Below are 24,031 nucleotides of genomic sequence, written 5' to 3' on the forward strand. Positions count from 1 at the left end.
GCAGCCATTGGGGGGTGAACCAACGGCAATGGAAGACCTCTCTAACTCTGCCTGTCAGAAAAAAAAAAAAAAATCCCACCACACGAGAAAGCTGTTTTGTCAGTGCTCCGAGATGTTTTTCTTGTTTTTCTTTGCGCGCGAGGACCAAAGCTACATCCTTGCGCGCGTGTGTGCAGGGGGAACCCTCTCCCCCAGCAGCTCTCTTGCGCGGCACCCGCTTCAGCCACAGCCCAGTTCCGGGCTCTGCCGCCGCGTGAGGCAGCCAGCACGGATGCCTCCTGTGGGTCGGGACCCTGTTTGTTCCTGCTGTGGAGACCCGTCTTCAGGCTGGGCAGTAGGTGCTGGCGCAGGAGACACAGCGTGATCCTGACCACGCGGTCTCTAAGTCCTCGCTCAGCAGACGCGGTGCTGCAGGCGTCTCTGCCGGCACGGCCGGTCGGCCTTGAACCGAGGAGGATTCCAGCTCCACAGCAGTGACGTTCATTGAGGAAAAACAAGTGACAAACCCTGCAGCCAAAATCCTCAGGGAGACACGCAACCCAGCAGCAGGGGAGGCGCCCCCTGCTGGCTGACCCGAGTCGGGGCGCACCGAGAGGGAATGCCGCCGGCACCATTGTCCTGAGAGCTGCACAGGACCAACTCGCTTTCCTTTTGGGCATCAGAGACCAGCATGATCACAGCAGGTCAGCGCCATGAACAACGTCTGGGAAACACGCTTTCTCCCCGAGGGCCGCCGCCGGGCATGATGTCCTGAAGAGGAGCAAACACCTGCCTGGTACTCCGGGGGCGCCATCGGCCAGCATGCCTCAGTGAGACACCTGCGGGGTCGCAGCCATCGGCCCACGGTGAGCACGGGGTCTCGTGACACATGGTGGTGGCATGGACAGCGGATAATCCCCTGGCGTTGGGATCGAGACTCACATACACCGTGAGCCCCCGCCGGCCCGGTGTGCCACATTCGTTACCGTGCAGCCTGCGAAGGACCCCGGCACACAGCGCGGGAACTGGGCTGGGTGTTGTGTCCCCCTAATGGCGGTGCTGTGGTTTGCCTCGCTCTGTGATGAAGCCTGTGCCGGCAGCTTCCCACATCTTCCAGCTCCGAGGTTTCTGTGTGGCCTGTGCCAGGTGCACCACACGGAAGCTGCGCGTGCCAAAGTCAGAGGCCTGACGATGAGGACCCCTGCCCTCCCGGGCGCCACAGCCCATCTCGGGCGAGACCGCTGCCCCCCACGTCCGTGTCTCCTCCCACGGGCAGGGCTTGTGGCTCTCAGTGTGGCCAGGCGGAGGTCCCTGGCACCCAGTGGACTCCTAGCTATGCCTCAACTCTTGAGCAAGAGGGAAGAGGGTCAGGGAGAGGGGCAGCAGGGGCTGGGGACCTTCACAGCCAGAGCTGGGCCTCAGCCACGCTGCCTCCTGTGGCGTCCAGGTCCTCACCAGACACGGAACTTGACGTGGAGAACGCTCACCCAGGTCAGGTGCTGGAGGCCCCAGACGGCCCACTCCTCCCCGGGGCTCGGCGGACAGCCCCCGCCCCAGTTCTGGGAAGGTCGTCACGCACCCGCTCAGCGCTCTGACTGGGATACCAGGTCAAGAGGCCAGTAGCTGACAGTACGTTAGTGCAGAGCCCAGACTTCCGCGTGCATGACTTCAGTTGCGGAAGGGTCAGCGTCAGGGTCAGGAGGGGGCTGGGTACAGAAAGAACCGGAAGTGCCCCGCCCCTGCCTGGACAGGAGAGCAGACATACTCACACGCACCTCTAGACTGGCTTCCACAGGGTCACTTCTCTCTCCTTTCGCGGTCTCCTCCAGTTCTTGGAGCTTGGTGGTCAGTGTCTGAATCTCCTCTCTGGGGGAGGAGAAGGTGACGCCTTACTTGCCAGTGCGCGGCCTGGCTGCTGAGACACGCGCCTGCCTTGTAACTCGAGGCTCCGCGCGAGATGAGTCACGTTCTGTCGCGTCATCCTGGTGACCACGTCTGACTGGTCACTCTGAGTGCTGTGTAACTCAGCTTTTTTTTTTTTTTTTTTTTTTTTTGATTTTGATTTTGATTTTAAAGGCAGAGGAGCAGAGAGACAGGCAGAGACCTCCCACCTCCCCAAATGCCTGCAACAGCCAAGCCTGGGCCGGGCTGAAACCAGGGCCTGGAATGTCATCTGAGTCTCCCAGGGGACTGGCAGGGACCAGGCGTTTGAGCCGTGACCTGCTGCCTCCCGGGGAGTGCGTCAGAAGGAAGCAGAGCTGGGACCGGCCCCACGTGCTCTGAGACAGGATGACGGCACCGAGCGGCGCCCCTGCAGTCGCGCCAAGCCGCCCGAGCTTGGACTGCCGGTTCTTCACGGGGGAAGAAGCCAAATGAGGCGGAATTCCAAACAAAGGTCACGTTTCCCGTGTCTGCGCCTCTGCACGAGGAGGCCTCGGCCTGGGGACCCTGTCACTGGCCCGTGGCCTTTGGGGTCGGGAACAGCGCTGCCCTGGAGGAGCCCCCACCCGCACAGCACATCGGGCATGCTGGAGGGGTGAAGCGGGGCGCTTTGCCCAGAGACCCCTGGGAGGCCTGAGGATGCCGCGGGGGCCTGGGGGGCTCCTACCTCCAGGCCTGCTCCTGCTCGCGACGCTGCCTCTCGCCTTCCCTGGCGCTCTCCAGCTGCGTCTCCAGGTCGGCCTTGGCCTGCAGCAGCTGCCGCAGCTCCACGCTGAGGGCACAGAGCAGAGCCGCGCTCAGCAGAGCTGGATGGGTCGGGGGGCGCCCCTCACGCCCTCGGACGGAGGGCCCAGGATAAAGGCCCTCCCTTCTAAAGACCTGGAGCCAGCGGGGTTTGGACGCCTCCCCACACAGCCGGGGGCGTGCGCTGCTGCCGGGGACAGGAGGGCTGCTGGCCGCCTCGGGCTGAGCTGTCCCAGCAGGCTTCCAGGTGTCCCCGCGTGGCACGGGGCGTGACCTCGCTCCAGGCCTCACTCCGTCACACGGCAGGGCCCACGGATGGCCTCCTATGCCACGTGATGGCTGAATGGGTAATTCCAGAAGTTGTTGACCTTTCAAAACGAGTACCTCAGTTTTAACACTTGCTATGAAACACTGATTTTTACGAAGCATTTATCAGAAATCCACGGTGCGACTGTGGAGGGGAGGAGCTGCCTTCCGCAGAGCTCAGTGGGGCCCAGGTGCCCAGAGAAGGCAGGGCGGGGCTCCACGGCTCCTGGCTTTGCCGGCTGTGGCCACTGCCGTGCGAGGGGCAAGGTCATCTCCGGGGACAGCTGGGCTTAGTTCACCGGGCCAGGAGCCGCGCTGGGTCTGGTGCAGCTACAGGCCACCAGAGTGCACAGGCGCTTTCGCCTTGCCCGCTGAGGGCCTCACAGGTCACGAACTGGACCGTGTCTCCCTCCGAGGGCCGCGTGTACACGCCTGGCTGCGGCCTGCGCGGGAGAGCCCTCTGCGGTTCTGGGGAGGCCCGGTGCCCTCCCGGCCCTGCACCCCGCTGCAGAGCACGCCTCGTCCCGCGGTCACGGCTGGGCCCGGGCACCTACTCTTTCTCCAGCAGCTGCGCCTGCAGTGTGCCCCGCTCCCCCTTCAGGCTCTTCACGGCCCCCCGCAGGCGCGCGAGGTCCTCCTGGCAGTCGGCCGGCGGCTGTCTGTGCACTGGGGACGTGGACGCCGAGGGGGCCCGGGGGGTCGGTTTGCCCACGTCTGCAGCATGAGCCTTTGAGCTCTCCATTGAATTTATCTTCTGGAGGTGACACAGGTATCTGTTAGGTGCCACTCATTGTGCTTCCGCCACCCAGAAGAGCGCCAGGGGCCTGAGAAGCCGGTCTCCCGCAGGGCACGGGGGCCCTGCCCTGGGCCCGAGCCAGCTCTGCTTGGGAGTGGGGCACAGGCCCAGCCGAGGCAGGGTGCAGGCGGCAGGGCCCCGGACACGACCCAGGGAGCAGTGGAAGGCGTGAGCTCACAGACTGCTTCCCTCTGTGCCCGCGACTCCCAGATCTCGTGCAGCCGCCACCTGCGGTCCGTGTGCACGCTCGCTCTGTGGCCAGCCACCCAGCCTGCCCCAGACGCCCGTGCTGCCTGCGCCGCCTGCGGCCTTGGCTCACCTTCTCCAGCTCCGCGATGCGTCTCAGCAGCCTGGGCTTGCTCCACTCCACGTAACCTGAGGGAAGGGAAAGGCATTCAGAAGGACGATCCCGACGTCCTGATGGCCCTGCGGCACAGACCACTTTCTCCAGCCAGGCCTTCGGCCCCGCTCAGGGCCCAAGCAGCCTGTGAGCTGTGCGAGGCCACGAGACCCACGGCGGGCAGCATCTTCAGGACTGGACGGTCTCTGCTCCCTGGGACCTAGGGCTGCAAGTGTCCTGGTGCGCCAGGCCGCCTTCAACCTCCCGTCACTACGCTGACTTCCCCTTTGCCAGACCCACAGCCCATCCTCCGGCTCCACCTCCCCCGGCTGCAGGCGCACCTGCCGGCCTCCCCCCTCCGCTGCGTTCCAGGCTGCCCCTCTCGGCTCACCCTCACCTGTGTACGTCCGCCCTGGGCCTCCGCTATCCTGGTTCCCGGGGGCAACCTCACTTGGTGCCATCTGTTCGCGGATGACCCGCACGCACGTCAGCTCACCACACACCCTGTGCCTCATCTGCCCCTCCCCACCTCCGGAAAGGGCAGCCGTGCCCTGAGCGGCTCAAAGCCCTGAGAACCCGACTCTCGTCCTCTCGCGGGCTGGGCCCCCGTGTTTCTGGAAGTTTTGCTCACAAGGTGCACCCGGGACCGGCCACTGACACCTGACCACACGAGTGCAGGGGCCCCTTTTCCCCGGGCACAGAAGCCAGGGGGTCCTTGGGAAATGGGGGAGACCCTGAGACCCTCAGTCTTCTGCTCTACACAGCCCCCACCCAGCAACTGTCTCATTGCCCGCCACTGTACCGCGGCTAGGCTGGGCACCCACAGACCCCCGTGGCCGGCACACACACGGGCACGCGGGCCTTTTCTGGGCCGCCAGCCCAGCCTGCCCCCAGCTGTGTGACCGGTGGCCTTCACCTCATCCCGGCTGGGCCCCACCCCAGGCTCGCTGTCCCCTGAGGCCTCTTTCCCTGCTGTACACTGGACAGGCCGCACCCTCCCCCCCGGGCCGATACCCTTTACGTTGTCGATGGTGGGCGAGCTGCTCAGCACGCGGTCCAGGTCCTCCTTGAGGCTCTGGTTCTCCTCCGTGAGCTCCTGCACGCTCCGCGACAAGCTGAGGAGGGTGCTGCTCATTTTCTTCTGCCGCTTAACGCCGGCCTTCCTGTCCCCCGCAGGCCTGGGGAGCAGACGCAGACAGGCTCAGCGGGAGCAGGCGCCATGCCTGTCTCTGCTCAGGACGCCCGCGGACTTGGCAGCTGATTCCCAGATGACCCAGCAGTGAGCGCCTGACGGGCAGCCCGCGGCGCTGTGCAGCAGGCAGGTGCTCGGGTCCATGGGCTGACTGTCCCACTTGGTGGCAGGGGCTGAGATACTGGCTGTGGCCTCGTTCAGCTCCTCAGTGTCTGCACGCTGCACCTGCGTGGATCTGGCTGTCAGCCGGTGATGGCCCTCAGTGCCACGCGTGGGGCCGCGTGCTGTGGCGCAGCAGCTGCTGCCCGGGACCCACATCCTGGACTGAGTGCGGCTTCTGGTCCCGCTTCCACTGACGTGCCCACAGGGGCTTGGGCGTCTTCCCCCCACGTGGAGTTGCCAGCTCCTGGCTTCGGCCTGGCCCAGCCTTGGCTGTCGTGGGCATTTGGGGAGTGAACTAGCAGTTGGAGCATCTCTCTCTCTGTGACTCTTGCCTTTCAAGTAGATAAAAATATGTTCAAAAACCATGTCAAATACCACTTGGGGCTTTTGTGGGCATGCATACGTGCGTGCAGTGGTGAGACAGATGTCCCGGCTCAGGCTGAGCCAGGCCCTCTCTGGCCTCCTGAGTGTACATGTTCTCCTCTCTGTTGGTCACGTCTGGTTGTTGTTGTTGTTGTTGTTGTTTTTTTTTTTTTTTTTTTTTTTTTTTTTTATTATTATTATTTATTTGAGAGGTAGAGTTACAGACAGTGAGAGGGAGAGACAGGGAGAGGTCTTCCTTCCGCTGGTTCACCCCCCAGATGGCTGCAATGGCCGGAGCTGCGCTGATCCGAAGCCAGGAGCCAGGAGTTTCTTCTGGTTTCCCATGGGGTGCAGGGCCCCAGCACTTGGGCCATCCTCCACTGCTTTCCCGGGCCACAGCAGAGAGCTGGACTGGGAGTGGAGCAGCTGGGTCTCTAACCGGCACCCATATGGGATGCTGGCGCCGCAGGCGGAGGATTAACCTATTGTGCCACGGCGCCAGCCCCAGTCCCGTCTGTTCCTAACAGTGCTCAGGTGCTGCCTGGTGCCCCAGCAAACAGGCTGACTGGCAGGGACGCAGCATGCCCGGGAAGGAGCCCTGGCCGTGACTCCCTGTCAGTGAGTCAGCACTGCATGTTCAGTGGGGCGTCTCAGCACAAACATGGAAACCAGGACAGGCCACTGAAGGCGGATGCAGCTCACAGGAGCCCACGCCTGCATTTCCTGAGGGCAGGGGTGTGGGCCTCGCAGACCCAGCGGGCACCCAGCCCTGCTTCCCAACCCATCTTAACGCCACTCGGGGCCAAGCAGAGGGGCTGGCCAGGCTGGGCCATGGGGACTTCAGCGGTCGGCAGCAGGGAGCCCACCCAGGGAGCAGCTTCCACGAGACGGCAGAGCCCCTGCATCTCTCAGAAACTCCTCTGGAATGAGCTCGTGCGAGGGCCCAGGGCCTGCCCAGGAGGCGCACCACCTTGACAGCAGGGACTTCCAGGCCCGCGCTGCGCTGCTAGGCAGCCTGTGTCACTGGCACCTCTCCCACCCCCAGGATGGAAGCCCGCCACGCCGGCCACGGCCACGGCGGCAGCGGCCACTAATGAGACAACACGAGAAACCCGGCCTCCGGCGCGACCGTACTTCTTTCCGGTGGACTCGGAACTCGCCAGCAGGGTCTGCAGACGGCGGATCTGTGAAGACAAGATGAGATGCGTGAGAACAGAGGGGCACGGAGACGTCCTCCTGCCCAGCTGTGTCTCGTTTCCCATCGGTGGCCCTGCCTCCCACACACCTCCTCGTAGTAGGTCTCCATGGCGATCCGCATCTCTTCCAGGTTGGTGGTCTTCATGTCTGTCTGCAGCTTGCTGAAAGCCCAAGTTCCCAGTCAGCATGGTGGGGCACGTGAAGGTTCCCCTGAACACCAGGACCCGAGCAGGCCTCCGGGGGCTCGTGGCCCTGGGCAGAAGCCTCCATTTGAGAGACAGCTGCTCACGACAGAAATGTCTCCTGTGTGGCACTAGCCACGCCTCATGGCAAAGGCATCCCTCAGGACCAGCCTCTCCAGAGAAGCTGCTGTCTTTGTCGCTGGGGAAAGGTGGAGAGGCCCGCGTTCAGGGAGGACGCCGCCTGGGGGTTGTGCCGGCCACACTGCCCTCGCCCTCAGCAGCCCGCGGGCCTTAGAGGGGAGCGCAGGGTGCAGCACTGAGGCACAGAACCAGCTGTGTAAGCCGACAAACCTCAGCACGGGGCAGTGAGGACAGGACACACAGGGCCCTTAAATACACACAGCCAGCAGAGACTGTGCCCCCACGCCGAAGACAGAGAACTGTGTGTAGCCGCCCCGCAGCAGCACGGAGCCTGCTCCACCTGCCTGTCATGGGACGGGACAGCGGCCCCACAACACGGAGGGGGTGCAGCAAGGTGCCACTCCCCGATCCCATCTGCCGGGAGCACAAGCAGCCGGCATTCGGGTGGAGGTGGGGATGAAAGCCCCAGGGCCCCCAGGAAACGAAGACTAGGACAGCGAGGGTGCCCCAGCTGCACCCCGCCGCAGGCCCAGCCCTGACCCCCTGCCCCGCCCCCTGCCCCGCCCCCAGCCCCGCCCCGTACTTGATGGTGGTGTCCTTCTCCTTGCACTGCCGCTCCAGCTTGAAGATCCTCTGCCTCAGCCCGTTCATGACCTGTAAGAGACGCCGGCACTGCAGCTCCGGCCTCCAGGGGCCCCGGCCTGCCCGCTCCCTCCCTCCTGGTGCACGTCCACGTCCACACTGACCTCCTCTAGACTCTGCCAGGAGAGGCCGCCGCGGCCACCAGCGGCAGTGGGGACGCCACCGTCACAGATGCAGGCGCTGACTGAGCCAGCCCGTGGCCGCTGGGCCCAGAGGGGCAGGGGCGCGGCACCCAGGGTCTGGGAGGCCGTGCCTTGTCCTCCCCTTTCGAATAAGCAACTACTTTTTAAAAAGATTGATTTATTTACTTGAAAGGCAGAGTTACAGAGAGGCAGAAGCAGAGAGAGAGAGAGGGGGGTCTTCCATCCACTGGTTCACTCGCGAAGAGCCTTAATGGCCAGAGCGGTGCCGACCCGCAGCCAGGAGCCAGGAGCCAGGCCTCCTCCTGGTCTCCATGCAGGCGCAGGGGCCCAAGGACCCGGGCCATCCTCCACTGCCCTCCCAGGAAGCAGAGCAGCCAGAACTCGAACTGGCGCCCACAGGGGATGCTGGCGTTCCAAGTGGCAGCTTTACCCACTGTGTCACAGTGCTGACCCCAGTAAACAACTTACTTGGTTTTTTAAAGTAATTTAAAATTACATTAGTAGTAAACGAATGCATTTTCTTTCTAAAAATTTTTTATTAGCTTGAAAGGCAGAACAGGCTGGGGGAAGACATCTTCTGTCCGCTGGTTCACTCCCCTACTGCCAGCAACGGCCGGGGCTGGTCCAGGCAGAAGCCAGGAGCCCGGGGCTGGAGCCGGGTTCTGCCAGGGGGCGCTGTCGTCACCAGCAGCCCTGAGAGCCCGTTTCCTGTGCTGGGTGAAGCTGAGGACTGACCCGGCCACTTACTTCCTCCTCCCCCTACTGTGCCTTGGTGCACCCGCAGAGCAGGGCAGTCAGGCCTTCCGTCCTCCGGAGCCCTCAGAAAACCCTGGGAAAGGGGAATCCAAAGGGAAGCTTATGTTGAGGAAAAAAATGTTTTTAAATTCACTCAAGTGTTTCCTAATAGGCATCTTTCACAACTTTTGATGATTTCAAGTTCTCTTGCAGCCAAGTAAACTTCTTCGTGACGTCGCTTCTCCCCAGCGATGCGGCCCAGCGCTCGGGCAGGGCAGGCGGGCGCGCGGTGGGCCGGAGCCCCCCTCGGGCTGCCTCCTGTTCCGCGTCGTGGGCCCCGCCCGCGGCCAGTTTCGCCCTGGTCACGTCTGTGGGCGCCTCTCGGAGCAGCCCTCCTCCCTCTCTTGCAGCTGCGCAGGCGTGTGGCAGAGGAAGGCTGTGCGTCTTCCAGGGCGCTGCCTCCTTGCCGTCCCCCCCCCTCAGCGCTACAAGGCGGTGGTTCCGGCTGGCGGTCCTGTCACAGAGCCCAGGGGCCGTGCACGCGCCGGCTGCCCGTCCACGCCGCGAGGCTGCGGGTTCAGTCCTGACCGCTGTGCGCTGTAATCAGCTCCTCAAGAGAAATCCTTGGCCGCGCGCAAGTGTTTCCCGAGTGGCTGCCGGCCGCCCTGCAGGCCCATATGGCCGCGGACGCTCAGGTGCACAGTGCACCCGCCCAGCGCTGCGCTCGCGGCGGACAGAAACCCAGCTCTTCACAGGACGAGAGGTTCACGGCGCCCTTCATGCGGCTCCCCAGGTCGGCGTTTCATACAAGTCCGCGCGCTGGTTTTCTCTTTTAGTATCTGTTTTACAAATGTTTTGCGATAGCAATTCCACTCTGCAGTTTTCCCTCAAATTGGGCAGAGAGACGTATCCTTGTGCAAGTGGCCTTGTGCGAGACTCCTTTCCTGAGAGAGTCCCAAAAAGAAGTCTGACCTGGGCACTGGGCAGTTTGACAGCCCTCCGCTCTGGCCTGGCCGTCCCACCACGCCACGCCACGCCACGCCACGCCAAGTCTAAGGTTTGGGCACCCCTGCTTCTCCTCAGTCCTGCCGTACTGCTTTTATTTTATTTTTAAATACCTACTTACTCATCTGAAAGTCAGGGGGACAGAGAGGGGAAGAGAGAAGAGGGCGGTCTTCCACCTGCTGCTTCACTCCCCAGATGGCCACGGTGGCCAGGACTGGCCAGGCCGAAGCTGGGAGCAGGAACTCCACCTGGTGTCCCACATGGCTGGCAGGGGCCCAGGCAGTTACGCCGTGTTCCACTGTCTTCCCGGACCACTAGCAGGGAGCTGGATCAGAAGTGGAGCAGCCAGGACTCGAACCAGTGCCCATGTGGGCTGCTGGGGTCCAGGTGTGGCTTCACCCACTGCCCACAGCGCTGGGCCACTACTGCTTGTGACCTGGGCGAACTGTGCTGCTCTCAGGTGTCCTTGCTGCCGCTGGGACGACGGCACCGAGACCCTGTCCCTGTCTCCCCACCACTCGGATGAACCGGTCTGGCAGATCTTTTGACCTATTTCCTGGTTTTAGAAACAAGACTGAAATCTCTATTCCAAAAACTCCAGGGAGATCACCTGTGTGATAATCCCAGCACTGCACTGTTCCAGGAAGACGCTGTGATGTGGGGACACTGGCCGCTTCCAGGCGCAGTCAAGGAGACCGGCCCATCCTCGGCACAGCGCCAGGCGGTCTTCGCTCATATGGAAGTGGTGGTGGTGTGTCCCAGAGCGGCTGCCGCCTTCAGGGGCTCGCAGGGCCTGTCTGGCTGTCGTGTGTGTGTTCTGGACAGAAGCACTGCTGACCTGGTCGGCGGCTCCTTCCCCTTGCTCATCCCAGCTGACCCAGCGTGTGTAACCGAATCCGCGGATCCGCTGGTCCCGCCACTGTTACCGTGTTCTTTGTGTTCAGTACTCTGAAAAGCGACTCCCTCTTGGCGCCTCCTGACTCGCCGGCAGGCAGTGCCGGCCCGAGGTGCCCGCGTCTCCGTGTCTGTGCCCGGCGCTCCACACCAGAGGCGTCCCTGCACTGCTGCTGTGTGGCTGTGTTGTACCCAGCATGGCATGCCAAGCACAACAGTGTATTTTTTGGGCATGATTAGGGAAGGTCGTTGTGACTTTTTCTCCATAACACAGGAGGGTTCTTGAAAAAGATAGTGGAAAATGGAATTAAAAGATGCTTATTTTGGTCCAAAAAACGTTTGAAATTCATGCAGAAGGGTGTTCACCAAGTTCACGGAAAACGTACATTATGAAAAAACTATCACGGGCTTCAGAATCATCTTGTACCAGCACAACTTCATCATGAATTCCACTTTCACACCAACTTTGGGAGCCCTCTGCTTCTTGGCCTCTGGTGAGCCTGCAACCCCCTCGTGCCCCCGACAGTGTCTGGAGCGCCGTCTTGCACCCCCACGCGCTGTGCAGAATGCTTCTAGACGGCCCGACCCCCGCATCTCCGCCCGGCGCCCCGTGCCCCGGAGACCACTCACCCAGCCAGCGTCGGGCCTTTTCTCCGCCAGAGTCCGAGCAACATCGGGGCCCTGTGGTGAAGCAGACGCGACATGAAGGCGGTGGGCGGCGGCCCCACGGGCGAGCCTGCCGCCAGGGCCCGGCACTCACTCGGCCTGGCTCCAGGAGCTGCTCGATCTGCCGGTCCTTCCTGCTGTTCTCCTCCTGTAAGCGCCGCAGCTTCGTCCGCATCAGGTCCACGGCGCTCTTCTGCACGTGCAGTGACTGAAGACGAGAGGGGCCACGCCCATGCACGGCGGGCACGCACACCCGGTGAAACAGGGGGACGGCGGGCGCGTGCCACAGCCGCCTGCTCCCCTGCACTGGGCAGGGTGGGAGCGGAGCTCTGCCACGGGCCAGGCCCCTGCGGCCCCAGAGCAGCACCGTCACCCCCAGGCACCAGCAGGGGAGACACGTCACGCGTTCTTGGCCACGTCCACGTGAGGAGCGCGTCACTCCCGCTCACCAAAGGCTAATGCCGTGACTGTTTCTCAGCCGCGGCTCAGAGAGCCGTGCTGCCCCACGTTGGCCTGTGACGAGTCTGACCCCGCTGGGGTGGCCTGGGAGCGAAGCCCACAGTGGTCAGTCTTCCCCGGAACTAAGTTTACTCAGTTTCTGCAGCTGGCCTGCACTTGGCAGTGACACCCTCCCTACCGCCTGGGGCTTCCCTGGTCCTTCAGGAGGGCATGGAGGTCCCTCTCGTTCTCCTTGTTCCACTCCTCACTGAGACAGGGTCGAGAGCTCAGAGAGCCAAGGCCGAGCTGCACACAGCAGCCAGGGATCCCTGTGGGCAGCGTCTCCCTTCCAGGGCTGTGGCCCTCCGAGGAGGCCAAATGACCCAGCAGAACCAGTCGCCTAAGTGCACGTCCCAGGAAGGGCCGGGGGGCCCAGGGCAGCACGACAGATGGTGGCGCTCCACGCCTGGCTGTGGACTGAATCTGCTAACCCACAGCCCGGAGAAAGCTAAAAAGTCTAACAAGGGGTCTGCTTCCAGGAGGAGGAGCCTCCCTTCCCCTCTTGCCCAGCTGAGATCCTCGGGCACCACAGGCGGCCACCCAAGGTGACCCTGCTGGAGAAGGGGACCTGGGGGCCACAAGGCAGGGAGCTCTTCCAGCCGTCTCTGGGCCTGGTCGGGACGGGGTGCCACAGGGCACAGCCGGCTCACGTCCCCCACGGCCTCTTTCCTCTGCCTGGCACCGAAAAGGGGCAGGCTGACAAGGCAGAAAGTGTCCACTCCAGTAAAACCACAGGGACACTGGTCCCATGGACCGGGAGAGGCTGAGCGCGGAGCCACGAGCCCTGCAGGCAGTACCGAGGTGCCCCAGAGGCCACTGGAGGCAGGACTTGTACGCCCCAGTGGTGACAAGGCTGTGCGGACAGCAGCCTGAGCGGCTGTCTGCCTGGCAGGAATGAGGAGCCCCTCCCCGTGGGGGTGTCCACAAAAGCGCAATGGGGAACCCGACTTCCACCCCGCCCCTTGGTGGGAGCGAGGGGGCGCCCCTCACCCACCGGAGCTACCAGGTCAGAAGACTGAAGGGGCTGGAGTGTGATGACTGGCGCTCGCCATCCCAGCCAGCCAGAACCAGGGACTCTCGGCCTCAGTGGGCACTGGAGCAAGATGGCAGACGCCAGGCTCACCCGACAAAGACTGGATTTTTAAAAATTGATCTTTAAAAAAGAGGGCGAGAAGGAGAGAGGCATCCCATGTGCCGGTCACTCTGAGCACCCACGACAGCTAGCTCTGGGTCAGGTGCCCAGTCTGGGTCTGCCACGGGGGGGCAGGGCCCAGCTCCCCGCGGCTTCTCCAGAGCCTCCCAGGTGTGCGTCAGCAGGAGCCTGGAATCAGGAGCAGTGCGGGGCGTGGGGCGCGTTTCAGTGCGGTCCAGGCGCCCGCCCCAGTGCACAGCCCAGACAGATGCCTGCATGGCTGGTTCTGGTTAGGAACACACTGAAGCCAACAGAAGGCCAGAAAGTCTCAGCACAGCACCAAAGTACAAAGAGGCAAGTGAAGTCACAGAACTGAAATCCGGCAGACTGGAGAGGCCAGGGGCAAGAAGCAGTGGCCTCTAAGACAGAGACGGACCCCCAGCCAGCACGGGAGGGACAGGCAGGAAGTCTCGGGCCTGGGCAGCCATCACAGGAGACAGTGCGCTCAGACTATGTGCAGAAGTGATGACCGACAGGTTCCCGGTGGTGACTGAAGACAAACCTACGGGGAGGGCAGGAGGGGTGGAGACAGCTGAGTGGTAGGGACAGGGGAGGACGGGGCGGTGGAGACAGGGCTGGGCAGCAGGGAGGTGGTCCCTTGGGGAGGAAGGGGGCGGTGGAGCCAGGGCTGGGCAGCAGGGAGGTGGTCCCTTGGGGAGGAAGGGGTGGTGGAGCCAGGGCGGGGCAGCAGGGAGGTGGTCCCTTGGGGAGGAAGAGGGCGGTGGAGACAGGGCTGGGCAGCAGGGAGGTGGTCCCTTGGGGAGGAAGGGGGCGGTGGAGACAGGGCTGGGCAGCAGGGAGGTGGTCCCTTGGGGAGGAAGGGGTGGTGGAGACAGGGCTGGGCAGCAGGGAGGTGGTCCATTGGGGAGGAAGAGGTGGTGGAGACAGGGCGGGGCAGCAGGGAGGTGGTCCCTTGGGGAGGAATGGGGGGTGGTGGAACAGGGCTGGGCAGCAGGGAGGTGGTCCCTTGGGGAGGACGGGGGCGGTGGAACAGGGCTGGACAGCGGGGAGGTGGTCCCTTGGGGAGGACGGGGGGTGGAGACAGGGCTGGGCAGCAGGGAGGTGGTCCCTTGGAGAGGAATGGGGGCCGGTGGAACAGGGCTGGGCAGCAGGGAGGTGGTCCCTTGGGGAGGAATGGGGGGCGGTGGAACAGGGCTGGGCAGCAGGGAGGTGGTCCCTTGGGGAGGAATGGGGGGCGGTGGAACAGGGCTGGACAGCGGGGAGGTGGTCCCTTGGGGAGGAATGGGGGGCGGTGGAACAGGGCTGGGCAGCAGGGAGGTGGTCCCTTGGGGAGGAAGGGGTGGTGGAGCCAGGGCGGGGCAGCAGGGAGGTGGTCCCTTGGGGAGGAAGAGGGCGGTGGAGACAGGGCTGGGCAGCAGGGAGGTGGTCCCTTGGGGAGGAAGGGGGGTGGAGACAGGGCTGGGCAGCAGGGAGGTGGTCCCTTGGGGAGGAAGGGACGGTGGAGACAGGGCTGGGCAGCAGGGAGGTGGTCCCTTGGGGAGGAAGGGGGGTGGAGACAGGGCTGGGCAGCAGGGAGGTGGTCCCTTGGGGAGGAAGGGGCGGTGGGAGGTGGTCCCTTGGGGAGGGATTCTGAAGATGAGGGGGAGAGGGCGTCTGGAGGACGCCAGAGTGTCCTCTAACAGAGAAGAGGCGATGAGAGGGGTCTTGGAGTAGCAGGAGGGAAGGGAGGGAGGATGGGAAAGTGAAGATGCGGGCCACTAGAACGCTCCCTCCTTCTCTGAGTTTCTTACATTACCTTTCACAGCTAACGCAAAACAGTAAAACAGATGTGGTTTTCTGTGTACACAGAGGAAGAATTTTAAAGATTGTCCATGGGCCGGCGCTGTGGCGTAGCGGGTAAAGCCGCCGCCTCCTGTGCCAGCATCCCTTATAGAAGCCAGTTTGAGTCCCAGCTGCTCCACTTTCGATCCAGCTCTCTGCTACAGCCTGGGAAAGCAGTGGAAGATGGCCCAAGTGCTTGGACTCCGGCTGGAAGACCTGGAAGAAGCTCCTGGCTTCAGATGGGCCCAGCTCTGGCTGTTGCAGCCATCTGGGGAGTGAACCAGCGGATGGAAGGTCTCTCTGCTCAGCTCTGCCTCTCTCTAACTCTGCCTTCCAAATAAATAATCTTTTTAAAAAATTGTTTACAAATGGCACAAGGTAAAGGGATGTAAGGAGAGGTAAGGTTTCTGTTCCTCACTCAAACTGACCACGGTAAGTGGTAAACACAGAGACTTTAAATGGCTCATGTGAGGTGCATAGAAGGAAGAAAACTATGCTTGGAACGCCAACATTTTTCCACCAAAATAAGCACATCTTTTAATCTGGCTTTCCACAGACTTAAAAAAAATTATTTATTTGAAAGAGAGACAGAGGAGAGGGAAAGAGAGAGAGAGAGAGAGAATCTTCCATCTGCTGGTTCAGTCCCCAGATGGCCACACTGACCAGGGCTGAACCAGGCTGAAGCCAAGAGCCAGGAGCTTCATCTGGGTCTCCCACCACCAGGGTGGCAGGGTCCAAACACTTGGGCCACCTTCCGTTGCTTTTCCCAGGGCATCAGCAGGGGGCTGGATCAGAAGCAGAGCAGCCAGGAATGAATCAGCACCCACATGGGAGCTGGCGCTGCGGGGTATGGCTTTACCTGCTACATCACAAATCCAGCCATAGCAATAAATTTTAAAACAAAAAACCAGTATGTAAATCAAAATGGAATTCTTAAAAAAAGTTGAAGGCATAGAAATGCAGAAAAAAACAGGAATGTAATACAGAGAGAACAAGTGGAAAACAGAAAATAAAACCTGAGCCTTAAGTGCAAATATATCAATAAAAATGCATAAATGATCTAAATGCCAGGAAGCAGAAAAGCGCTTTAAAAAACAGGACCCACCTGGCCGGCGCCGCGGCTCACTAGGCTAATCCTCCGTCTGCGGCACCGGCACACCGGGTTCTAGTCCCAGTCGGGGCGCCGGATTCTGTCCGGTTGCCCCTCTTCCAGGCCAGCTCTCTGCTGTGGCCTGGGAGTGCAGTGGAGGATGGCCCAAGTGCTTGGGCCCTGCACCCCATGGGAGATCAGGAGAAGCACCTGGCTCCTGGCTTCAGATCAGCGCAGTGCACTGGCCGTAGTGGCCATTTGGGGAGTGAACCAACGGAAGGAAGACCTTTCTCTCTGTCTCTCTCTCACTGTCCACTCTGTCAAAAAAAAAAAAAAAAAAAAAAAAAAAAACCGGACCCACCCACCAGCTGTCTAGGATGTAACAGCACCGGCAGGTGGGCAGACACCAATGTTAACGCAAAGAAAGCAGCGGTGCCTGAGACCAGATTCAGTGACCAGAACGGAGCCAGGCATAGCGGCCAGAAAGGTCAGTGCAGCAAGACAGCTGGACGACCAGCCACGCGGCGTGAATCAGAAACAGGAGTGCAGGGGAAACAGACGGTTCCATCACAGTTGGAGACCTGAGTACCCTCTCACCAGCTGCTCCAACAGTGCCACAAACTCAGCAGGACAGGAGTGCTCCCCGCACCGGCAGCCCTGGGAGCCGAGTAGCGGAGCTCCCCACCACGCACAGGCCCAGGAGCCGGACTCCCCACCACGCACAGGCCCAGGAGCCGGACTCCCCACCACGCACAGGCCCTGGAGCCGGACTCCCCACCACGCACAGGCCCAGGAGCCGGACTCCCCACCACGCACAGGCCCAGGAGCCGGACTCCCCACCACGCACAGGCCCTGGAGCCGGACTCCCCACCATGCACAGGCCCAGGAGCCGGACTCCCCACCACGCACAGGCCCAGGACCAGAACTCCCCACCACGCACAGGCCCAGGGGCACCACACCCCGGGCCACACAGCAAACCTGAGATGGAAGAGAACCACCAAGACGGAGTGTATCTGCGGCCCTCACAACCATGCCGGGAACCAGAACAGAAAAGACGAGGAGCGTGGACACCGCCGGACACTCGGAAACTGAATGACACCACTCCACGTTAGAGGTTTAAGAAAAATAAAAATAGGCTGTACACAACATGTAAAGATTCTAGCCTAGCGATGGGGAGAACTGACAGCTGTGACAGCTCCGGGTCCCAGGGCCCCCGACTGTGCACGCCAGCTCTGGAGGCCACGTTCCTGTCAGAATGCCAGCAGTGCAGAGGGACGGCGAGGAGGGCACAGTGCGAGTGACTGGGCGTGGCTAGCGCGGGGCTGTCTTGTGGGCGGCCGCGGTCGTGGGAGTCTCAGGGGATGGCGACTGGCGCAGCCCCCGGGGCAGGGGCCTCCCCACCACTCTGCAGCGTGTCTCAGGCACTGCACTGAAGCATTTTGATGGACTGCCACTATTAGCACCCCCCCATGCTTTTTTTAAAGATGTATTTATTAATTTGAAAGGCAGAGTTACACAGAGAGATCTTCCATCTGTTGGCTCATTCCCCAAATGGCCACAGTAAGCCAGGCTGGGCCAGGCAGCAGCCAGGAGCCAGCAGCTCCATCCGGTCCCCATGTGGTGCAGGGGCCCAAGCATTTGAGCCGTCTTCCACGGCTTTCCCGCCTCATTGGCAGGGTGCTGGATCGGAAGTGGAGCAGCTGGGACTTGAACCGGCGTCCACAGGGGTTGTCAGTGCGGCAGCTGGCAGCTTCACCTGTCGGGCCACGAGCCCAGCCCCATTTCTAACTGGGAACTGAGGCACTGCTTGCCATGGAGAGGCTGCTCTGGCGTCAGATCCCACAGCCCTGGGAGACTGAACCAACTCCTCTTTCTGAATGCGGGAGTCTGGGCTGTTTATCCAGAAACTGAGCCGGCAGGCGCAAGTGCAGTCGACGTCCTCTGGCCCAGGCCCCGCCCCCAGCAGGTTCCTCACGAGGACCGGCGCAGCTGCGCTTCCAGCCGACCCCTGCTGGAGGCTCCGACAGGGGCGCAGCGGCCACGACCTCACCCCCCCCCCCCAGCTCCCAGTCTCCCCTCGGGACCCCGGCGCCTTCCTGTGGCCCGGGGCGGCCTCGGGACTCCTCGCCGCACCCCCTCCCTCACCCCTCCTTCCACGCAGGCCGGGGGTCTGTAAATAGGCAGACTCCGGAGGAGTGACCCCAGGTGATTTCTCCAGGCACAGGAAAACACTGATGGGTGTTCCACACTGGTGTGGGGCCCATGCCCTCCACGGCAGCGCACACTGGGGTGTGCAGAGCGCACGAACACGGGGGCAGGGGCCCTGCTGCTGGCTACGCCGCACAGTGACTGGCCTCGGAGCATTGGACTCGTCATGGGTATAGCGATCACAGCTGCTCCTGCCCGTCTCAGCTGAGCGGGGCCGGGAGCGCCTCGGCAGCGCTAAGGGAGCCCGCAGGGGACAGCACCACAGCCTCGCCGGAAGACTCCCAGTCTCGCTGCCCAGGGGCCCTGAGGCTCCCAGGCCTCGCCTGCAGGAGCAGAGCCTGGACATGCCCGCAGCCAGCTCCTTCAGCCAGCCAGATCCCCAGATCCCACGCATGGGCCAGGGTCCCAGGCAGGGGTGTGCGTGTGTGTGTGTGTGACGCGCACAGCCCAGCAGGGGCCAGGGTCCCAGGCAGGTGTGTGTGTGTGTGTGTGAGACACACACAGCCCAGCACGGGCCAGGGTCACAGTCAGGTGTGTGTGTGTGTGACACGCGCACAGCCCAGCACGGGCCAGGGCCCCAGGCAGGGGGGTGTGTGTGTGTGACACGCGCACAGCCCAGCAGGGGCCAGGGTCACAGGCAGGGGTGCGTGTGTGTGTGTGTGACACGCGCACAGCCCAGCAGGGGCCAGGGTCCCAGGCAGGGGTGCGTGTGTGTGTGTGACACGCGCACAGCCCAGCAGGGGCCAGGGTCCCAGGCAGGGGTGCGTGTGTGTGTGTGACACGCGCACAGCCCAGCAGGGGCCAGGGTCCCAGGCAGGAGTGTGTGTGTGTGTGTGTGAGAGATGTGCACAGCCCAGCAGGGGCCAGGGTCCCAGTCAGGTATGTGTGTGTGTGTGTGACACGCGCACAGCCCAGCAGGGGCCAGGGTCCCAGGCAGGGGTGTGTGAGTGTGTGTGACACGCGCACAGCCCAGCAGGGGCCAGGGTCCCAGGCAGGGGTGCGTGTGTGTGTGTGTGACACGCGCACAGCCCAGCAGGGGCCAGGGTCCCAGGCAGGGGTGCGTGTGTGTGTGTGACACGCGCACAGCCCAGCAGGGGCCAGGGTCCCAGGCAGGGGTGCGTGTGTGTGTGTGACACGCGCACAGCCCAGCAGGGGCCAGGGTCCCAGGCAGGGGTGTGTGTGTGTGTGTGTGAGAGATGTGCACAGCCCAGCAGGGGCCAGGGTCCCAGTCAGGTATGTGTGTGTGTGTGTGACACGCGCACAGCCCAGCAGGGGCCAGGGTCCCAGGCAGGTGTGTGTGAGTGTGTGTGGCACGCGCACAGCCCAGCAGGCTCTCGCTGTGGAAAGCAGTAGGGACGCGCTACCTTCTTCAGCTCGATGATCTCATCGTACATGTCTTCCTTCTCTCGGTACACGGGAGTCCCGGGGACGTGACCTGGAGAGACACACCTATACAGGTGACCTGGGAAAATCACCTCAACAGTACTACGAGCTGTAGCTATAGTTCAAGGAAAACTGGGACTTATTACTCTTTTTTAAAAAGAATAAAAAAGCAAAGTAAAGCTGCTTCAGCACCCCTAGCCTGATGGTTTGGAAAGTGTGGGAGCGCGGCTGGCGGTTGACTCCCAGCTCACTGGGCAGCCGAGGGCCGAGGAGGCCAAGGCAGCCGACTCCAATTTCCCCAAGCAAACGGGGTAAAGGCTGAAGCGAGAGAATGCACACGGGGTCAGCCTGACTGCGGTGGACACACGGCAGCACTTGGTGCTCCCAGGCTGCCTAACACACTGGGAGTCGGAGTCGGGCGGGGCGGGGCGGAGAGCAGTGCGCAGTGTCCGCGCGTCCTCCGCTGCCCTCTGTCCAGCCTCTGCGGAAAGCCGGGCCGGGCACACAGCAAAGCCCTGGGAGGAATGCGCAACCGTGAGACAAGCCCGTTTTCTGGGTGAGTCGAGGCTTTTCAGGACCGTCGGCCTTGCCCGTGTGTTTCTTGTTTTCTAGCAAATTTAAGGAAGACTGGTTTAGGGAGGCGACAGCCACGCGGGGACACTCAGGTGGAAGGGCCTTTCCCGGGGCACTGCTCCACGACGCTGCGGTTTCTTTTTTTTTTTTTTTTTTTTTTGACAGGCAGAGTGGACAGTGAGAGAGAGAGACAGAGAGAAAGGTCTTCCTTTGCCGTTGGTTCACCCTCCAATGGCCGCCGCGGCTGGCGCGCTGCGGCCAGCGCACTGCGCTGATCCGATGGCAGGAGCCAGGAGCCAGGTGCTTTTCCTGGTCTCCCATGGGGTGCAGGGCCCAAGCACCTGGGCCATCCTCCACTGCATTCCCGGGCCACAGCAGAGGGCTGGCCTGGAAGAGGGGCAACCGGGACAGAATCCGGCGCCCCGACCGGGACTAGAACCCGGTGTGCCGGCGCCGCTAGGCGGAGGATTAGCCTAGTGTGACGCTGCAGTTTCTACACAGCAGAGCCCGCACCGGAAGCCAGACGTCGGCCCATGCCGAGCAAGGCCCCCTGGAATCCAAACACTCCCGGCTTCTCCTGAGCCATGTGCGCGTCTCCAGCCATGTGCTCACTGCTGCTGGTGGAATGCCTGAGCCACGACCCCTGGGCTCCTACAGCTTCACTCAGGCGACCGGGGAGGGGGCTGCTCGGGGGGTGGGTCCACGCGCGCTCCCAGGCGAGGTCTGATTCCAGGGGCTGGGTCAGACTTCGTGGGTTGAATGTGCATGGGTTTAATACGACAGACCAGAAGACTCAGTGCAAGGGTCCCTGGTCAACCTTCCTGGTTGAAGGGGCGCACCAGCAGTGAGCGGTGTGCAGACGTCCCACCATGGCCACTTCAGAGCTGCCAGCACAGTGCGGACCAGCTCCCAAACGCTACAGGTGGACCTGCGGCTCTCACAGGCCAGTGGGAGCCAGTGCCAGCAGACCACTGCCTGTGGAGCGGGACCGCCACAGGCCACTGACGCCACAGGCCACTGACGCCACACAGAGAGTGGACAAAACACACCGGGACGCGAGAAGACCATGACAGTAAGTCGGACACATGACACGACGCATCCTGGCTTGGCACCCCCACCTCCCCCGGCCTCTGTGGGGCAGGCAGGGCCAGCAGGCACCCTGGCTCAGCGCCCCCACCTCCCCATGGCCTCTGTGGGGCGGGCAGGGCCAGCTCGTACCTTGCTTGGCCGAGCCCAGCCAGAGCTTCTGTGGCGACAGGGACGTCCTGCTGCTCAGAGGCATGCTCCCCGCTGTCTTGAGAGACCTCCAGGACGTCACCTTCCTCGGCTTAGAGCAATAGGGTGACTCTGCGAAGCCAAGTGTGGTTTCAGGGGTGAACGGCAGCCCTGCCCACCACACTCCACACCACATGCCCCAGCGCGTGGCCGCTCTGCCAGCCATCCCGGCAGGCCTCATGAAGCCAGCAGCCAGGAGCTTCCTCCAGGTCTCCCACACGGGTGCAGGGCCCAAGCACTTGGGCCATCTTCCACTGCTTTCCCAGGCCACAGCAGAGAGCTGGATCGGAAGTGGAGCAGCCGGGCTCGAACCGGCGCCCATATGGATGCCGGCACTGCAGGTGGTGGCTTAACCTGCTCTGCCACAGCGCCGGCCCCTTTTCTAGGACATTCTTGATGTTCTCATCAAGATGAAGAAAATATTTTAAAATTCTTCTCTGTCTGGGACTTCACTTTAAGTAAAATATAACAGATTTATGCAAAAACAAAGGCTCTCATTAAACATTCTTTTTTTTTCTTTTTTGACAGGCAGAGTGGACAGTGAGCGAGAGAGACAGAGAGAAAGGTCTTCCTTCCGTTGGTTCCCCCTCCAATGGCTGCTGCAGCCGGTGCATCGCGCTGATCCAAACCCAGGAACCAGGTGCTTCTCCTGGTCTCCCATGGGGTGCAGGGCCCAAGCACTTGGGCCATCCTCCACTGCACTCCCTGGCCACAGCAGAGAGCTGGCCTGGAAGAGGGGCAACCGGGACAGAATCCGGCGCCCCGACCGGGACTAGAACCCGGGATGCAGGCGCCGCAGGCGGAGGATTAGCCTAGTGAGCCGTGGCGCCGCATTAAACATTCTTTTTAAAAAGTTGATTTTTTAAACAATTATTTGAAAGAGAGAGGCTTTCTATCCACTGGTTCACTCCCCAAATGCCCACAACAACTAGGCTGGGCCAGGTCAAAGCCAGGAGCCAGGAACTGCACCTGGATCTCCCCTGAGGGGCAGGGCCCCAAGTTCTTGAGCAACCGTCTGCTGCCTCCCAGGACGCACACTGGCAGGAGCCGGGCTGGAAGCAGAGGCAAGACTTGAGCTGAGGCACTGATGCAGGGTGCACGCACCCGAAGTGGCGCCTGTCCTGCTGTGACACGGACAACCACCCCTCTCCTGTGGCAGCGTGCACACCCGAAGTGGCGCCTGTCCTGCTGTGACCCGGACAACCACCCCTCTCCTGTGGCAGCGTGCGCACCGGGCGCCTATCCTGCTGTGCTGTGACCCAGACAACCACCCCTCTCCTGTGCCAGCGTGCGCACCTGGTGGAAGTAGGAAGCACCGGCTGCTGGGAGCCCCTGTGCTCTGGGACACAGCAGGTGTGCCCAAGGCCCAACACCCCGAGGACAGAGGACGGGTCCTGTGTGGTTTCCCAGGACGCTGGGAAGGGCGGTGTCTAAAACCCAGCTCCGGGTCAAGCTGCGGAAGTGAGCGAGGGGAGGGAGGAGAGCTGGCCATACTTACTGGGCGAGGTGGGTGGAGGTCTGTGAACACTTTTCCTTTTAGCTTTCTGAAACAAAGGAGAAACGCGGTGAGGCCGCGGCACCGAGGGACACTGGCAGCATGGGCCCAAGGCCCAGGAGGGACGCCAGGAGACAGGCCGCTCAGGGCTGCAAGCACCCTCAGGACAGACACAATGTCATGGAAAACCCAGGGCTCAGGGCTCTGAGCACGCAGAGGGAAGAGGCTCACCCCCCACACATGCGGTGCTCACGGCCAGCACCCAGCCCTGGTGTGTCTGTCCCCACGGGCGATGTGGCAGGACGACAGCCTTCTAAGTCAACTGCAAACCCACGGAGGGCGCTGCCCAAGGGCCGACTCCTGCGTCAGGCACCGCTGGCACGCACTGGGTTCCACTACTTCCTGGCTCTGTGGCCTGGCGACAGGACGCACTCGCTCCTGGCTTCCAGACGCCGAGGGGGATGGTGTCGGGGCCGGTCTCCCTCGCTGTCCTCTAGCCCAACAATGACCCCATGCTCCTAGCACAAGGCACCTTATCTGGGCTTGCTTTGGACAGCCACTCCTCCAGGGAGTAGCCTGGGCCACGTCCAGGGAGAATCCCGAACCCTGCAGACACAGGGCCCTCGATGGAGACGGGGACCCATGGCTGCCCGATTTGCTGGTGTCAGAAACACTGGTGTGGCCGCTGAGCCTGGCCACCTCTGCTCCCTGCCCCTCCAGGCTGGGCCCCGCACTGCAGGGACCCGGCTCCCAGGGCCAAGTGTCCCCCCTACTGCAGGGACCTGGCTCCCAGGGTCACGTGTCCCCCCCCTCCCCTGCAGGGACCTGGCTCCCAGGGTCACGTGTTCCCCCCCTACTGCAGGGACCTGGCTCCCAGGGTCACGTGTCCCCCCCCTCCCCTGCAGGGACCTGGCTCCCAGGGTCAAGTGTCCCCCCCCAACTGCAGGGACCTGGCTCCCAGGGTCATGTCCCCCCTCCTACCACTGCAGGGACCTGGCTCCCAGGGTCACGTGTCCCCCCCCTCCACTGCAGGGACCTGGCTCCCAGGGTCACGTGCCCCCCTCCCCGCACTGCAGGGACCTGGCTCCCAGGGTCACGTGTCCCCCC

General features: G+C 62.6%; 1 protein-coding gene across 7 annotated transcripts in view; it reads right to left on the bottom strand.

Moving 5' to 3' along the window:
- The window catches only part of IQCE (IQ motif containing E), a 47,577-nt gene that overhangs the window by 12,603 nt on the left and 10,943 nt on the right, over nucleotides 1-24,031 (bottom strand). For 4 of the 7 annotated variants that reach the window (XM_089320746.1, XM_070064826.2, XM_070064829.2 and 1 more), the window contains exons 3-15: nucleotides 22,928-22,973; nucleotides 21,373-21,501; nucleotides 19,563-19,633; nucleotides 11,523-11,636; nucleotides 11,393-11,443; nucleotides 7,927-7,997; nucleotides 7,109-7,181; nucleotides 6,958-7,007; nucleotides 5,121-5,284; nucleotides 4,086-4,141; nucleotides 3,525-3,724; nucleotides 2,588-2,692; nucleotides 1,755-1,845 (exon numbers count right to left, since the gene is read on the bottom strand). In XM_089320746.1, coding sequence (XP_089176872.1) covers nucleotides 1,755-1,845; nucleotides 2,588-2,692; nucleotides 3,525-3,724; nucleotides 4,086-4,141; nucleotides 5,121-5,284; nucleotides 6,958-7,007; nucleotides 7,109-7,181; nucleotides 7,927-7,997; nucleotides 11,393-11,443; nucleotides 11,523-11,636; nucleotides 19,563-19,633; nucleotides 21,373-21,501; nucleotides 22,928-22,973 — 1,221 coding nt within the window. Of the gene's footprint in view, nucleotides 1-1,754; nucleotides 1,846-2,587; nucleotides 2,693-3,524; nucleotides 3,725-4,085; nucleotides 4,142-5,120; nucleotides 5,285-6,957; nucleotides 7,008-7,108; nucleotides 7,182-7,926; nucleotides 7,998-11,392; nucleotides 11,444-11,522; nucleotides 11,637-19,562; nucleotides 19,634-21,372; nucleotides 21,502-22,927; nucleotides 22,974-24,031 lie in introns of those variants that run through there. The other 3 variants (XM_070064828.2, XM_070064832.2, XM_089320748.1) reach the window with 3 other exon arrangements.

The sequence above is a fragment of the Oryctolagus cuniculus genome, chromosome 19 (genome assembly GCF_051225735.1).
Source record: "Oryctolagus cuniculus isolate XC-2025 breed Fujian yellow rabbit chromosome 19, ASM5122573v1, whole genome shotgun sequence".
In the NCBI taxonomy this organism is placed as follows: Eukaryota; Metazoa; Chordata; class Mammalia; order Lagomorpha; family Leporidae; genus Oryctolagus; species Oryctolagus cuniculus.